Source organism: Apiospora aurea (assembly GCF_038362705.1).
Source record: "Apiospora aurea strain CBS 24483 chromosome Unknown utg000006l_segment0_segment0, whole genome shotgun sequence".
NCBI classification, from domain to species: Eukaryota; Fungi; Ascomycota; class Sordariomycetes; order Amphisphaeriales; family Apiosporaceae; genus Apiospora; species Apiospora aurea.
Genome location: NW_027117393.1, coordinates 4,600,389 through 4,618,108, shown reverse-complemented (window position 1 = coordinate 4,618,108; position 17,720 = coordinate 4,600,389). Strand labels below are relative to the sequence as shown.

Below are 17,720 nucleotides of genomic sequence, written 5' to 3'. Positions count from 1 at the left end.
TGCAACGGGAACTGGCTATAAGGACCACTTGTGTCGGGTATGGTTCTCCTCAATGTTGGGAATGGAAGGGAGAAGAGGGGAAGGGAGGGAGTAGTAGGTAGAAGAAGAATAGGTACATATACCAGCAACAACAACAGTCAGTTGAAAGAAGAAGGGTGAGGTAGAAAGAGGAGGAGAAACATGCAGGGAAGATGGAGGTGGAGGGTATATCAGCTCAGTTGGTGGGTTAGTCGATGTACCTTACGGATTAAGACTCTAATAAGAGCGCCTGTGTTTCATTCAACGGACGGGCAGCCTTATCTTCAGTTCAGCATCCCTGCAGCGAGACACGGCAACTGGACCTTGGCTCAAGCACGACACGATCAAAGTTACAGACGAACAACACCGTACCAATGTATGGAGACCCTTCACTATCTATTTGCCCAAGGTAATCAACTGTCGTTCACCTACTGGTACAGACAGTTAGGGTCTGAGCAACGAAGCATGTCGGGGTGGTGGTACGTAATATACACATCGGTAGCAGGCAGGCGAATAGAGACCCCATCGAGCCAGAAGATGGTGTGCTCAAGTTCTGCTTGCTGGCTTGCTGGCTTGCTGGCTTGCTGCTACTGCGGTCCTCTACCGATCGATCACTGCAATTGGGTTCGGTCGACACCTGCATTCCAAAGTACCTCATGTAGCGTGATCTACTCCGTCCACTCAAGTTCACGTAAAGTCTGCCAGGCCTAACATAAGGCCAGGGCCGTGATCTGCAGTTGTTTCAAAGACGATTTCTTCGGTCGCGGCCACTTCCAACAATGGTGGCCAGGTAGACGCCAGACGCCGCAGGTGCCAACTAAGTCAATTGCGGCTTGCTATGTACGTATACTGCGGGCATCCGTCTGATGTTTCCGTTGCAGCAGGGGTCGTCGGCAGCAATGGCAATGAATAGCATACTCTCTCGTCCGTTACTGGCCTCCGCGTTCGGATTCGAATATGGTGTACTATAACCGATCGAGATTCGATAAAGCACTTGGTGGGATGGAAACAGCCGGTTATCTCTCTTGGCCCTTCCAAGGCACCATCGTCGAAGATAGATAGACAGACAGTACTAGCTCACCACCCAGGCGAGTTGGCGTCAAAGCCAGACAAGACCGTGGGCGGAAGCTACAGGTGGCGCCGAGCCTTTTGGCGAAGGTTAAAGCAACATGCCGTCCCAAGTCGTCGTGGCTGGGTGGCCGTACTACTTACTCACTGCTGCTACATCCAGTATGGACGGATTGCTATTTCCGAACTGTGACAGGGCGGCATCGCATCGCATATCGCATATCGCATTGCATCGCAGGGCAAATGGCGCCCGAGATGGGATATCTGATAGGTCTACATCTCCCAGGCTTGCAGGAGGTGGCAGGGTAGGAGGGAAGGAAGCTGGACCAACAGCAGGCGAGCTAGGGGCTAGTTGGAACGAGGGGACGAGGGGACGACTAGAACACACGCTGAGCGCTACCAATAGGAGGCCATTCCTCAACCTTGACCAGCAAGCCGCCTTCAAGCTTGCATGCCCACCATGACCTGTTGCTGCCCGCTAGGAGGGAAACACCCGTCTCGATTATATGCTCTCAGTAAGTGTCATGTCGACGGGATATTCAGCTCCGAAGCGATGCATACCTTCAAGGTCATCTGCCTCCGAAACGGTGTAGTAATTCCCGCAGCCGGTTTCCGAGTAGAGTTGCTCCTCCGGCCGAGACGAGAGCAGAAAAGAGGCCGTTCCTGACGTACGGCGAAGTTGGGGGAAGTACTCCGGTATGTAGTGACGAGCTGTTGGAGGTACAGCCCGCACGAAACACTGCCGCCGTTCGTTGTCAGTGCTTGCTCCGTTGCATTAGCGCCAGCCCCAGGTGCGTTCGTTCCCACAGGGAGAGACCGTTTTTGAGTTGCCCATCAATCCATCCATCCCCACATCGGGGTTGATAGTCCATGTAACCCATGCTATTCGCGGCCGTCTCTCGCAAGCTCTGTCCAAGCTCTGCCCAAGCTCGTGATTCTGGGGATGATGTAATACGAAGCAGCATCATATAGATCAATATCTGGAATGAGGCTATGCCAGTATACAATGGGCCGGAATAGGGAATATGGGATAGGGAACCTGGGGTCCTGGAATATCTCAAAGACACCCCCAAGTTGAACCACTTGAGATGCGCAAACGTGTTTCGCATAGGGCAGATAAGCATTGTTGTGCCCGAATAGAGTTTGGCGCTAGTCAATTAACTTCCCCAAGAAAGCCATCACCACGTAAGGTCAGGGACATCGATAGGAATAGCAGAGGCATATGTGAAGTCGGGCGAGGCGAGTTGGAGGGGTATATACCTATCAGCTTAGCATCATCAATATCATGCTGTTATCTCAGATCCCAATCTGCTGTTGATACGACTCCAAGGTCATCGTGATATCGTTGTCGCTTCTGGCGAACCCTCTACGTCGAGATAAGGAAAGTGCCCGATAAACTATTCTAATCCCACCTGCTGTCAGGGCGCTAGAGACGAGCTTCCGCAACCCTCACTACCACGTAAGAATCGCCTCCGCGTCTGTGGGCCGAAGCCCTGTAAATGCGACCGCGGATCCGACAGAGCTATCGGATCAAACACGCCTGTGCGTGCCTTTGAATGAGGCACAGCAGGGAGACTGCGCTATGTTACGGATTGTCTACATATCTCGCCATCTCTGCTTTTTTTTTTGGTCCCTGGCATGTGAGCTCGATGCGGCCAACACTACGAATATCCCCCATGTCTCACAAATGGGTCTTTTTACCAGGGGAGGCGGGCAAGCATCGCATGAGGTGATATTGGGGCCAGCTATGGCTCGTTTCTTTTTGTGTAGCAGTGATGCATATTGCTGTTTCTTCCGCAATGGAACCCGATGTATACAGGGAACATGTCTTATTACTTTAATATATGTATTGCAGATCTTGTAGGTTAAGACTTGGCGTGCTGATCGGCTCGCTCGTGTTGTTTGAATAGCATCAGCATTCCAGCCACATGGATCCTATATTGTGTACCTAGAAGACGCCCAATGTAGCAGCGGCAGGCCAGCAGCCACTGCACAAGCCACAGATACCACGTCATCAGCGGGATTGTGGGGATTTCTCAATGTCGGCTCCTGCTCGTGCATCAGTCTGACCCGACCCTTGTCACGAACAACAAAGCAGCGCAGCAGCAAAGCACCGGCAGCAGCAATGTGCTTCTGTTTTTAGCTGCCTGCGATTTTAGGGTGGTGGAGTTCTGGGGGATCTCAAAAAGAACTCCAGCTGATGCCAAACTTATGCGCACGTTTTGCAGCTGACCTTCGTTTTTCCCTTTGCCTCCCTCCTCTCTGGTAAGACCGGGAAGCCTAGGTTAGGTTACCCAACTCTCCCCATTTTAGGATTGGCTTCCTTCTAGACGTGCCCCCAAGCCGAAGAACAATGCCATCCGATGTTTGCTCGAGGGCATGCGTGGCCTTCTTTTCTTAGACGCAACGCAAGTGACTCGATCCCCCCAGGCAGAAACCTGTCAAAAAAAAGAATCACCATACTGGCGTTAAATGACGTGAAGGGGGAGGAAGGTCAGAGAACTCGGTGGCTTCTTGTCTAAGCCGTCTCGGCGGTGATTAGTGTTTGGATCGCGGACCCTTGACCTCTACGCACCCACCCTTGCTGCGAAAGAGATCGCCTCCAGGTGCAAGACAAGACGCCCTCTTCTTGTGTGACATTTGCTTGTCCAGCTAAAACAACAGTGACGAACATCAAAATGCCCCAAGCAGCCGGCCATCAGCACTTGGATGCTGATGCACAGCACAACTATGGGCCAAAGTGCCGCCTGGCTCCCGTAGCCCGCCCTTTCACTCAGACCGACGACGAAAATGACGACAACACCATCCCACCGGTGAACGCCCAGTTCTTCTACACCTCTGCGATCCCCATCGACGATCCGCTCTCCACCTCCACCATAGCAGGCGCGGCAGATGCGAGATCCGCCAAGGGACTCGTCCTGCGTCCATTTTCCCGGGGCGACAATAATGCGTTAGAGAAGGCCTGGCTGGGGCTGGCGTCGGACGAGTATTGTCGAAACCACGACCAAGCGCGCCGCAACCGCAGTCCGAGTCCGTCCTTGGCCAAGGCGAATACCGAGAGGCTTGAAGAGATCGTACACGATTTGGCTATCAAACACAAGGAGAAGCATGCCCGTGAAGGCCCCGGCCATGAGCTTACGCTGCCGGACATCGATCCTATGTCAGACACCGAGACAGAGATGCCTTCGTGCTGCCAGGAGCTCCTGTCTGATGTCGGTGTCCAGCTTCGTACCTCGTTCTGCTCTGTGGCAAGAAAGCGTCAGCTCGCGCTGGATAGGGATAGAGTGGCCCGGGAGGTCATGGTGTACATGAAGACCCTGCGAACCGATACCACCGCCTCGGTCACACGTCGACACGCGTCGATGGGCCGCCCCAAATCCGAGTCTCTTGCCAAGACTGCTTTTCTCGCGAATTCCAAAGAGAACACCTCCATGGCGGAGTATCCGAATGACGCCAGCCTCAGGACGGTGGGCAGGAAATTGGAAACTGATTTCCAGAACCGCCGCGGGTCCCGGGCGCGTTCTCCGTCGTCCTTGATAGCCCTTGGCTCGCCAACCGAGGCCCAGGCAAGCAGTCCCATTTCTGTCCGAGCCAGTATTGCGGATGATGGAATCACGGGGACGCCCTTCGTTCGAGTTGGGACTCCTGAGACAGTTCACTACTCTCCGTCCAACTCGCTCCCTCGAGGCACCTCGTCCTTGATCGAGACCAGGATGATGGCCGAGGAGAAACCGCGCAGGGAACGGCCAATGTCACCTGAGCAGTCTGTCGCCGAGATGCCTTCGACAATGCCGGAACGCGGTAGAAAGCCTAGGGCAAAGGCGGCTGCCGCGGTACCTGTTGGTATATCGAGACTTCATGAAGTGACTCTGCCGTCTTTGCAGATGAAACCGATATATTGGTCGCCTATCAATGACATAGCAGCGGTACAGCGGGCTACATGGTTTTACAAGTGTGTCCCTATCTATATCTTGACCCATTTGACGATCGCTAACAGCCTGGAAGAGATACCATGATGCCTGTTGATATAGCGGTGGCCAATCAGCTAGAAGCAGGCTACCGAGAGCTGAAGCCGCATACGGAAACATGGCGTGACGAGCTGCGGTGTGCAGTCGAGGTCGGGCCTGACGGAGAAGAGAAGGTTTCTCATCGCTTGTGGCCAAAGGAGATGGACGAATCCGCAAAATCGAAGGTACCTCCAGAGCCAATCATCCCAAGCAACCCGTTTTGTGCTGCGCGCTGCTTTCGGGGCGAAGCGGCTGCTGAAGGAAACCTCCTGCCTTCCTCGAACGAGGACAACTACATTCAGGATCAATCTCACCGCAAGTACGATCAATACCATGTCATATACAAAGACAAGGACAGCGCCTTTCTACTCAAGCCCAGCCTGAAGCCCTCGGCATATTACGGCCGAAGGCCAGTGGCGAAGATCGCTAAAGGCATCACCATTGGCATTCCGGTTGTGCGTGGTTTCGACGCTGCCGCCTGGGCCAAGCTCCATGAAAAGAAGAGGAGCCAAGTGGCCCACGCCCCCAACCCCAGCTCTGCTGCCAGCGCGTCTCAGGAAAGCACCGGGCCAGGTGCTTGCCCAGGTTGCAAGACGGAGAAGGAACGTGGGCAGGTAACAGATCTTGTACTTGTTGCACACGGTATCGGCCAGAAGCTAGCAGAGAAGGTAGAGAGCTACCACTTTACGCACGCCATCAATGCCTTTCGAAGAGCAGTGAACCTGGAACTCGGGAGCGATGCAGTGCGGTCAGTTCTGCGAGAAGGTCAGAACGGCATCATGGTGCTGCCCGTCAATTGGCGCCAGAAACTGTCCTTTGAGGAAGGCGGTCCCATGAAGGAGGATGACAAAGCTGACTACATGCCCGAGGGGTTTGGTTTGAAAGATATCGAGCCCCCGACGATCCCGGCAGTTCGATCCATGATATCCGATATCATGTTCGATATCCCCCTTTTACATGTCACACCACAAGCCGAAGATGATAGCGGCTCTGGTCGGCGAAGCCAACCGGGTCTACAGGCTATGGTGTCGTAACAATCCAGGCTTCTCCGAGAGAGGCCGTGTGCACATAATTGGGCACAGTTTGGGTAGTGCCATGGCTCTAGAGATCCTGTCCTGGCAGCCTACCGTCACGCCACCGCTAAATCTGAGCACAGAAATGTCACTTCAGCACTTCGAGTTTGATACGAAAAATCTCTTCCTTGTGGGCAGCCCCTCGGCGTTCTTCTTGCTGCTGGAGCGGGGTGCTCTGATCCCACGAAGGGGACGCCGTAAGCCCGGGGCCGATCCGGCTGACATAGTGTCGGGCGACGTGGTCGGTGAATCCGGGCAGTTCGGGTGCCTCGCCGTCGACAACGTCTACAACGTCCTGGCTCGGGAGGATCCGGTGGCGTATTTCCTAAACGGAACCATCGATCCCAAGTACGCAGCTAGCCTGAAGACGGCCTACGTGCCGAGCGCGACGACGACGCTGTTTCAGTCGGTGGGCAACGCCGTGCGGAGCTTCGTGCCTGGCGCGGGGCCCAGCCAGGCGGCCATCGCCAACAACCCGGCCCTGGCCAAACCGCCACCGGCGCTGCGGCTGCCCTCGCAGCTCGAGCTCGAGGTGCACGATTTCACGCGCGAGGAGGTGGCGGAGAAGAAGGCGTTCCTGCTCAACGACAATGGGCAGATTGACTACTTCTTGCGCTCGGGCGGCGGGCCCCTCGAGCTGCAGTACCTCAACATGCTGAGCGCCCACTCGAGTTATTGGGCCAACCACGACTTCATCCGCATGTTCTGCATGGAGATTGGCCGGAAGCCGGGCAAGGCCAACACGTTGCCGGCGATGCGCGCCATGAAGGCGAAGAGGCGCGCGTTGCCGGATATGTCTTGATAGAGAGATGAGACGAAAGACCAACAAAAACATTATTAAGTGTAGGTAGAAATTGCATGGCTGGTGATCGGAGTTTGATTTGGTTGGTTTTTACATTTGACTTAGTGGTTAGACGCATAGCGAATACCCAAATGTTTTTTGCCCCTTTCATCATGCCTTCTGCTATATTGCCCCTTTCCGGAGTCCGTGTTTATTCTGGCTACCCGTATAAAACAGCTCTTAAAACCTCGTCGTTCTTCCGTCTTCTGTGTGACTTGCGATATCCTAGTCAGGCCAGATAGCTACTGTCTACGTGCTAGTTAGTGTATATGCCTTAATGCTTCAGTGCGTTGAAAGCACTGTTCACCACTGCGAGGGGAGATGAAAGGTTAGCCACGCCGACAAACAGCCCTGCTGGAAAGTTGCAAGAATAGCAAATGACGGAAAATACTTACCATCGGATCCCAACGTGGCACCGCCGCCAAGGACCATGGCGTTGCCAAACTTCTCGGCCAGCGACTTGGCCCACTCGGAATGCTAGGAAGTAATACGTGATAAGTCAGTGAAGCTGCCCCAATAATGATGGGAGGATGTTCCTCTCCATGATGCTTAGACGGACCTTGCTGTGCTTCGGGTTGGCCGGGTGGTTCGGGTCCTGGGCCTGCTGGGCGATGGCTTGCGGGAAATCGGGGCTGACGTTGGGCGGTGGTGCGTAGCCGCCGCCGTACCGGGCGTCGACGTAGTTGCTTGGGTAGCCTCCCGGTGCCTGGTTCTTGGGTTAGTCGGTCTCGGATCGGGAACAGTAGGAACGGAAGAGGCCAAGACGGCCGGGCACAGGGAGAGAGGGAGGGGGCGGGACTTAGGACGAACCGGGAGCTGCGCCGTGATGGATGCGTATTGCTCCGGCCGGAGTGCGCCGGCGTTTCGGAGGACTTCGAGGTCTCGGCGGATGTTCTCGATGGAGTGGTTGACTTGCTGGGCCTTTTCTGCCATTGTGCTTTGTTTTTGTTTGGCTTTTTTCTTCTTTTTCTTTTGGTTCTTGAAAACGACGATTTGGGATATGCAAATAGTTTCGCAAGTACGTTTACAGCTGACCCCTTGGATTACTGTAGAGCTCTTGTGAGTATAGATTCGCTTCCTTCTTTAATCCTCTATCCAAGATCTTGGCCAGAATTTTCGGTGCGTAATCGCCTTGCCGTGCCTATCTTGCCCGCTCTCCGCCTTCGCTGCTGAATGACAGACTGGTGACGCCATCAGTACCCATCTTAGCCAGTTATAGCTTCTCGCTAGGGCAGCACAAGCAAGCGACACAGCGTTCGCTTGAGAACGTTCCACGATATCACGTCCACTTCGAAACATAAGCTTCTGCATCAAATTCAATGCATCACTTGCCGTACCTCCTCGTACCTGGGCTTGCTGCGGGCCGAGCCCCTCTCCCCCCAATCTACAGTCTGGATTGGCTGTGTGTCTTTCTTCAACAAACCGCCGATCACTATTTGTGTCCTTTGTTGATGCAGAGGTGAGCCCCTAATAAGTCTGCCGGCAGCCTCCGTGGGGCCGTTTAGATGGGCAAGAAGGCATAAAGCCGTCAAATCCGCGTTGAAAGTACACTGCGGCGAAGATCCTTCCTTGTATGTACAGAGACCCGGGTGCCGCGTTGATAGGGACGGGCTAACTGGCTCCTTACCGAGTGGATATTAACTTAAGCCAGGAGAAGGAGTGCCGCGAATGTTGAGGCGAGCACCTTCAGTGTAACCTACGTACCCTATGTACCTACCTACCTGTAAGCGCTGCAGAAGCGAGCGTCAAAACACGACATGAGAATCCTCCCCTGCCACGTGTGGAAGCTCCCACCAGACTGGCTCGCTAATGGTTCACCCAGTTACCCCCTCCCCTCCAAAAGGGGGCTATCGCGACCTTGAGTCATGCTCTGGCGGCTTGGAGGAGGATAGGATTGGACCTATCAGGGAAAGGGAGTCAACGTACGTGGGCCGTACAGGAAGGATCAAGTGTAGGGTGGGCTATCGGCGAATTGGCCTTCCCATTCACTCTGGGACGGAACACTGGCACTGAATGACGGTTCTTGATGGGGCTGCGTCACCTCTATCCATGCGTAGGTAGAGTACCCAAACGAGACGTACAGCATCTGGGCATCGAAGAAACCTTCTCTCGGGCGATACAGATTGCTAGCTAGGATGTGTAGCTAAAGATAGGCTAGGTGCTTTGAAATAAACTCCGTTGTATAACACCAGGCCATTTCAGCTTGCCCCCTAGCCAGCCACCCAACTGCATGCCGATCGCCTACCACCAGTAATGCAGTCTTCTCTGGAGGCCAATCCCAGAGAGCATACGTATCGGCGACTAGAGAGGTGATGTCCATCTCTGGTCTGCCAATTTGTAAGCAAGCAACGACACCTCGGTCTCACGCACTCGAAACGTAAAGAAGAAAAGTCGAAGAGAAGTCACCGAAAGTACCTACCGGATCAGTCACATAATCTAAAGTCCGCAATGATCCCGCGCATGGTTGAAGAGCATAGAACAGCAGGCCAAGGCCAGGTCAAAGATACCATGCGGCATGTCGGTACCGTACAAGTCCATGGTTCTCGCATCGTCGCTGACAGAAACTGTACCCCTGAACCATGAGCTTTGGTTGGGTTCGCTACTTAAGCGGGCGGTACTGCACGACCAGCCCTCCTGCGTAGTCATGCAGGTGGTAAGGGATAGACACTTCTTTTCTCGTTCCAGACAAAGCATCAAGCAGCCTTCAGAGAGCGAACCGCAGAACCATGACCAGACACGGCAGGCAATAGGTGGGCAACGAACCAATCACCCTGGCCTGCTTGGTTGATGGGCGATGATGCTGTGGTAGATCGAATCCTGTCGGTTAATCGGGAGATTAGGATCGAGAGCTCATTGTCCCCCCTAACGAAGAGGCAGGCTGACAAATCTGCTTCGCTGCCCCTGATGGTAGGATCAAAGAAGCGCTTGCTTGGTAGTTTCTACCTACAACACACCCTCCCCCCCCACCTCCTCCGTTCCGCCCTGGGAGTACCACACCATTGATTAGAAGTAAAGGGCTGTAGAAACGGCTTTGATCAACACCGAGGACATCTTCGAAGATATTCCGCTGCTCGTGCTCGAGAGCCATGGCTGACTCCCGATCCTTCGACCCTCCCTCTAGAGTGTTCGCTCCTGACGACCCGCCCAACTCCAAGGTAACGGGGCCATAACTGGAGCTTCCAATGTATAGAACTTGGGACTTGTGGTGTAGATGAATCCTTCCTGTCCCAAAGAGGGAGAGCCTCTCCTGAGCTTGACGTAATTGCACATTGAACACATTAGGGGAGGAGTATGTACTTTCGGAAGCCGGCTTGCGACACCGTAGCTAGGTAGGTAGGTAGATTACCTGTCTGCTCTACAACCCTGGCACCAGAGAGTTCGATGCAGATACATGCCCAAATGGTCTCAACTAGCTAAGTTGCCTTGCTCCATCGTTGTCTTCATCTGGGTATTCCAGGGTTAAAAGAGGCAGTTCGGGCCCGAGTACACGGTCCCGAACAATCGAGTTGACAGAATCGATATGCCTACTTGCTGGGGCCTTCAATTCTGGCCCAGAACGAAATTAAGGTGACGAAAATACAATGCAGAAGACTCTCTTGCCGAGCGATGGTCTGCGGCACATGAAGTCTGGCAATCTCACTGTCCACTGGCCTTGGCTCCCCCCTTAACCCCCTGCCTGCCGCCCCTGGGCGCTGCATTAAAGGCTCAAGGGGGAAGGATTCGGTTCCAAGAGAACGTGGCCAGGTCCACAGCACACTTGCTTCGCAAAATCCGATACGTCGGCTCGTAAGGCAGATTGTATGTAAGCGCGCAAAGGAAGCGAGCAGCGGCCGGGGGTCATCACGTCGCGCGCGCCCCGGTTTCTATCTATCTTATCCCACATGGCTTTTCCTCCTTCCTTCCTAAGCGCGGGTGCGAATTGTCCCCCCTGGCCGAAGGATTGGGGCTGGCAACCATCGCATAATGCAGCTGGATGTGGCGTTAGATGGAAATGCTATCTATCTCAAACGGCACCTAGTAGCCGCAGTATCTATCCCAAGGCCTACTCCTAGAACCGCCGGCGCGATATTATTATCATGATGGTGCGCGGGATGAAAGGAAGAGGGAAGGAGCGATCGACTGACGCCGTAGCTGGGTTGCTGGGTGGCTGCTTTTGGGGCTGCTCTACAACCATACGACCTCTCCAGATCTATGAATAGGAGCAAACTTGGGCGCAAAATCGAGTTAGTGCAGCAATTTTGCCTTGACGTGCTCAACCACGGCTATCCAAGCAAAGGTCCGTGACTTCTATAACGGGAGACAGGGCGTCCCGTCTCTTCGCAACTGTCCAACTTGGGCCTTGATACTGCGCCTGCCCTAGTTGATTCCGTGCCAACTGCAACTTGGCTGTCAAGCTCTCTGCTCTATGGCGAGGGAGTGTGTAGTAGGAAGGCGGAGCGGCCGCGACTTCAAAGAATCTTGACCAAGCCTCCGCAGTATCTGCCCACCAAGTATGAACATGCAGTCCGAAGAGACCTGTTAGGTGGGTGAATGCCCTCCATCAGGATATTCAGCATGAATATGCTCCCCTCTCGCGCGTATGTGTGTGTAGCCATCCGTACCTGCCATAATTTCTCGTAGCAACAGCCAGCCAGTCAGCTTCTTGTGTAACGGCCATGCAAGGGGAAAAAAAAAGCAGTTGCTATAACCTGGTGCTGTAGCCTATGAGAAGAGTCTCTCCGGTTGCTAACCGTCAGCATGTTGACCACCCTGTGTAATACAAGACGGCGGCAACTCACCATCCGCGGCAGCAACGGTAGTAACGTATGGTAGGTAAGCTAGTTAAGATGACCCCATATTGAGAAAAAAGTACGATTGCGCATGAGAGAACCTTGATGGATGGCCGACAGTAGTATGGAGGGGCAGTACTGCAGAATCTGGTCGGACACATCGCATTAGTAAAGTAAAGTAGACAGGAAGCGAGTGGATGGCAGCCCTATACATACATACATACATACATACATCCACGTACCAGAGCCAATGATGTGCGTGGGGGAGACAGGCAGGGGTGTCTGCGTCTCTTTGTTCAAGCTAGGCCGTGTTAGGATGAAGGATCGAAAGGTGCTGGTACAAAATAGACCGCTCCTTTTTGGTGGCAGGTCGACTGTCCTCCGCCCAATGTGGCGGAGATAACCCCCAGCTCGGAGCGGGCATTGTGTGTGTTGAGATGAGAGGAGACCACCAAACCCCAGGCCATTTCCCATTTTACTGCGTTCCATTTGGCAATCTCTCTTTGCATATACATCATGCCCATTTACCCTGAAACGAATTCAAGCAAAAAGAAGATGCACTGTACTCGCTTGCTGGGTGAGGAGGAGTCCGCCATCCTTACCGGTCGACTGCTCGTGTTCTCGTATGCCCGCATCATGGGGTAGACGTATGGACAGAGCAAAAGGGACAAGCGAAAGTACCTAGGTTAACGTATGTACGGCGGCGGCACGAACCAAAACAAAGTTGTTCCGGAAGCAAACCGTTCGTTTCCAGAGGAATGGGAACCAGTCACAAGACACACAACATCGATTGCACGTGACCGCAACACGTTTTTGGCGTCCATACAGCCGCCGCCATGTAAGTAAGAAGCACACGGGAGGCGCAAACGGGCGGGCGCGAGGTGGGTGAGCTCAACTAACACACACGGACCTGGCTGTTGGCGGACGGCGCATGAAGCCTGTCAGCACCTTCTTTGGAAATCTCACTCGTTCATTCATCCACGCCGGGTGGGAGTTGTATTGTTTGGCCGACGGGTATGGAAGTAAGTACTTGCATAGGAAAGGGGGGGGTCGATGATTGACCAGATCAGGGCATTTTGCATGCCTCCTATGCCTCCTCCTGCACCTCTTGCCCTGTGACGGAGATGGGGTTGTCGGAGACGTTGTTCAATCATAAAGCCGAACCCTGCAGGGCCGGCTGGCGGGCTTGAATGGCTTGTCAGAACCTTGTTCAACATGCTTCGACGGTCATATGTGTATGTGCGTATGTAGTCAGTGCCGTTCGGCATTGACAGCAGGAGGGGGAACCATTCGTCTCCTGCTCCTGCAGATATGCAATCGAAAAGGGCCATGCCGGCAGGGCAGCGCGGCGTGCTGAAGCGAAGCTGGGGAGGGGATGGCCGGTATATCGAGTTCGAGAAAGATGGAGATAAACCCAGTCGCGGTCCCCAATTTTATATGCCGTGGCAATTGGGAAAAGAGGTCAAAATTAGCTTAGCTTTATCTTCCTGCCTTGGCTTTTTGGGTGACGCTCCGGAAGGGTGGGAAGTGGGAAACAAGCGTGTGATTCTAATGCATGTGCCCATCGACGACCGCTTTGCTTTGCCTGTCAGTCAGTCAGTCAGTCTTTCAGTCTGTCAGCCCATCAAATCAATTGATCCATCAATGATCCTCCACTTGCAATGGGCGGGCCAGCCGGTGGTTCGTCCAGGAACCAGAACAACGGGTTGGAATGGAATTGAAGCAAAATACTTGGGTACTTGCGGTACGGCCACACCCTGGAAGGGTACATGACCCAACAAGCTGCTGTTGCATGGATCCTCCGAGTTGTCCTTACAAGTACCTATCAGTACCGTTCGACATGCCCAAACCAAAACCAAATCGGCCGGCCGGCGAGCGAGCGAGGTGCCAAGCAGCCCCAGGTGCATTGCAAGAGGGCCCATCCGTCAAATTCACCTGATGGCAGATCCAAAATCCTACATGCCGTCGCATCCAGCCTGTCTCTTTGGTATTAGCGGCCAGTGGGCACCGGACGCCCTTCGTTTCATTCTGATTCAATCCAGTTCATTCGAGGCCTGGCTGCGTTCCGGGCTCTGGGACGGGCCTGAATATCTGCTATCTGTCTGCCTGGACGTCGATCGACCGACAGATAGGTGGCCGGTGAGCAGGGGAGCAGGGGGTGGTGGTTTGACGTACAAACCAATCCAAAGCCCGGTCCAGTCCCCTGTTGGGAAGACGACACAACAATACATCCGCAAAGGGCAACTGCAATCGTCAAGTAATAGTCCGCGGCACAACTTGGCGCCCGTGGTATGGTCTGGTTACACAAGAGCACCAGAAACCTCTCTAGGTCGTGAACGGAACGCAACGAGATGGTGCACTGCCCATCATACGTCCCTATTCTCTCTTGCTCACCCGCCCACCTCGGTCCTTCAAGGGTAGGTACCTACTTAATGTATGATGTATGATACGATGCTGCGGCTGTATTTTTAGCCACGACCGCCCCCAGCATTGTTTGCTGGCTGTCGCGGCTAATCTGACTCCAACTCTGTGTAACACCAGAACCAGCAGTATACTCTTCTTCGTCTTCTTCTTCTTTTTTCGCCCCCTTCGATAGCATCAATAAAAGTATACATGGCCCGATGGGGTCTGCAGAAGCGTCCCGTCACTCCAGCGCAAAGCCACTCCTGCCCAGATTAGATGATGATTATGTGGGAATGCACTAAGCCTGGCGAGGACGAACAGCACAAAATCCATCCTGCGGTGGATGTAAGTATGTAATGGACGCCTCCAGATCGATTGTAGTCCTGCAGGGCATAGGGAAGGTTAGTAACGGCACATGCCTCGGCAGTCCATTGCCTTGTCAGCAGGAGGAATTTGGATTTGGGGGCCAGATTTCCCCCATCGGCTCAACTTCCAGAGTCCAGACTGCCAGACAACACACGTTGCCGTCTGGATCTGGGCATGTAAGTAATGCGGTGCTGTAGCACCATTTTTTGTTTTTGTTGGAATCCACCGATAGAGTCGATTGCCCACAACCCATTGCCCCGGGTATCATGCGCCTCGCGTATCCGGCCAATCAGCCGCCGCCGGCCTCGCAGCGGCGCCAATCAGGTGTCATCATACCCGCCCGCCGCTGTGGTATTGCCAGAGCCAGGAAGAAAGTGAAAAGGTGAAAAAGTTCAAAAGGTGTCGAGTTGCTGGACTGGGATTAGCTAGGCCCGGTGGGCCAGGCAGGGCAGGGGGAAAAGAGAAAACCCCTGCAAAGTACGCCAGAATGGATCTTTTCGTTCGGCAGACCCAGTTGCTGAAAGATGGGGAGGAATTAGTGGATAATTCCTCCGGACGGGTCCCCTGCTGAAGAAAAAGGCCGGGACAGAGTAAAGTCGAATCATGCCACCCCTCTTGGCTGCCTAGTAGTAGATGTTTAGCTAATGGGTGTGTGATGGTGATACTTGTCGGCCACCACGACCAAGCTTCTCTTGTCTTGTCGTCCGGTGCCAAATTAGAACGAACTGGGGATGGAACACGGGAGACGAGAGGGAAATCTTTAAGCGGACTCCACTACCAATGCCTCGGAGACCATCTTGCTACCTATTTCGTGGCTAACTGTTTACTGCTTTTGGTAACTCGGCTACATTGGTGGTGGCATGGGTGTTGTTTGTGATGAAGGGCCTGAACAAGCCATGGAGATGAGTGCTGCTGGGTTTCTTTGCCCATGCCGGCATGCTACCGGCGTGAGAAATATGTGTTCTGATATGCTTCAGCCACGCGCTCGCTTACTCCCTCTCTCTCATGTAGTCAAGGTGTTGAATAAACGTCATGTACATTCGTCAGTCAGCAAGTCATCGTCGTCCCGTTCCTGAATATAAGGCAGATAAGATGGCTACTGCGCTGCTGCGGCGTACTTTCTCTCCTTAGCGCGCCACTTATGTTAGTCTTCCCGCAACGGACAAAGAAACAGGTTGGAGTAAGGCGCCATGTTTCTGATTAAGAAACAGGGCGTGCGGCGCGGTGGGCTCGTCCCCTTTTCGAGGCAAGCCAGCGGCCGCTCCATGCCCTCCTTCCTGCCCCCAAAAACTGCAGCCCTACTAGTTCAGCAAGATGGGTAAGGGAAAAGAGGAAAGCTCGTAGGCGCACACGCGCGCGCTCGCTCGCTCGTCTCCCGCTGCGCCGGTTCGCATGGCAAAACGCGGGGATGTTGGATGGTGTCAGATCAGAAGAGAAGAGAAGAAAGACAACGTCAGCGCCCAACTTACCACGTCAAGTGCGTGAACTCCGGATCCGCATGAGTAATAGGAAACCTCTACCATGCTGCCCGTCCTCACTGCTGGGCAGGCACGATAACCCATCTGGACAAAGTGAAGCTGGGTAGTCGATATTATCACAGATGATCACAGCATGTTATCTCCTTCGACACCGGGAGGAAGGTCCTCTTTAGACCAGAGCGGAAAGCGTGCGGGAGCGGGAGAAAGAGACCCACAAGGAACGTCCTTTGCTATTAGCTTCTCATCTAATAGCCAGAAAATAAGGTTGGGGAAAGATGGATAATGATCTGCTTGCGCTGTGGCATCCGTTTCTTGGGGGAGGAGCACAGCCAGCTGGCGGTAGCGGCTTGGGCGGCGACCGGTCCAGTACAGCCCAGGGGCCAGGGGTGTAGGTGGGTGGTAGCTTAGATAGGGGGGGCTCTTTTGCCCAGTCGTCGGGGTTTGGAAAGGACGGACGAAGGAGGAGAAGGAGACTCTGCTTGGTCTGTGTCCGATGTGTATGGGTATGTAACATCACGTAATTAAGGTCATCAGTTCTGATCTCGGAAAGTAGAATAGTCGGCTAGTGTGCTCATCTTTCTTGCTTCTGCTTCCGCGGCATGCAATGTAGATGCACCACCCCTGACCAGCGGGGTCTCTCTTGGTCTCGGTCTTCCGCCTTTTCGATGTGCTTGTCTGTGTGGCTTTTCTCAAGAACGATGGGCAAACACAGCCTGGAAAAGCTGTCGATTTCGCTATTATTGCCGGATATGGGCTCAGATTGTTGGTGAGAATGCCCTTGTCGGCATGGAATCTGTCAAGGATTTGAATCCTTCCCAATTTTGGCATGCGCCGAAGCTTTGGGCCCTTCTTCTATTTGGGGTCCCTATTCCAGAATCATGAAAGAATGGCGGGATCCAGCGTGGTGGAAAAGCCGGCCGCCGCAGGGCAGCAGTGCCGTGCCTCTTCAGCAAGTTCCCTTTTTTGAACTGCAGGTGCCCTGGGCACTCGTCTTGCTGTGCCGCAGACTTGCACGGGCACTGCACAGGGCTGGGTTGCTTGCGCGCAGAGAAGAGCATGGACACTCTACATACAGTCTCTCTTTACAGTACAGCACAGTGAGTGGCCTCCTTGGTGTGGCGTTAGGCATGTTTAGATTCGTTCTCATAGTCCCACCCCCATCACCCTGTCTCCGTCCGCTTGCTTTGCTGGTTAGGGCCGTGGTCAGTGGCGAGACCCCGGGACTGTGGCACACAGTGGGTATACGCTGCATTGCATTGATTCAAGTCGTAGTAGTAGTAGTAGTGGCAGGTGGTCATGGGGTGTGCGAGGGACTGTGTGTTTGTTTCCCTATCGATTGCTGGTTGCCTAAGCTACATGGCCGTCAAAATCCTCGATAAGGCCAATGTTCCCCTCTCAAAGCATCCCCTTATTTGGCCTCGTCCCCATATTGTATGCTATCGTTATTGTTGTATGTAGTTGTTGTACATGGTTGGGGGTATCGATACGAAGCCCATGAATGCTGCCCAGAGGATAACCGCCTCGATGCAACTCGTTCTCAAGACTTTCCGCCTTCCCAAAAGGCCCTATACCAATGATCGTGAAGGTATCTAGCGCGCGATGTTGAAGAATTCCCAATACAGGAACAAAAGAGAGTCGTGACCAAAAAAAAAAGCCCCCAAAACTCCAGAAAGGCATCTATAATGTTGCCACTCGTA

At 53.8% G+C, this 17,720-nt stretch overlaps 2 protein-coding genes across 2 annotated transcripts; one reads left to right on the top strand and one right to left on the bottom strand.

Annotated features, from left to right (window-relative positions):
• Window positions 1-3,764: 3,764 nt before the first annotated feature.
• On the top strand, window positions 3,765-6,968 carry PG986_010023 (DDHD domain-containing protein; the record flags this gene model as incomplete). The annotated part of the gene is made up of 3 exons (XM_066846245.1): window positions 3,765-5,012; window positions 5,084-6,123; window positions 6,176-6,968. 3 exons carry the CDS (start codon window positions 3,765-3,767, stop codon window positions 6,966-6,968), a joined length of 3,081 nt encoding a protein of 1,026 aa, XP_066698643.1.
• Window positions 6,969-7,281: 313 nt separating this feature from the next.
• PG986_010022 (uncharacterized protein) lies at window positions 7,282-7,940 on the bottom strand (the record flags this gene model as incomplete). The annotated part of the gene is made up of 4 exons (XM_066846244.1): window positions 7,282-7,358; window positions 7,403-7,484; window positions 7,567-7,713; window positions 7,818-7,940. 4 exons carry the CDS (start codon window positions 7,938-7,940, stop codon window positions 7,282-7,284), a joined length of 429 nt encoding a protein of 142 aa, XP_066698642.1.
• Between the last annotated feature and the right edge of the window lie 9,780 nt (window positions 7,941-17,720).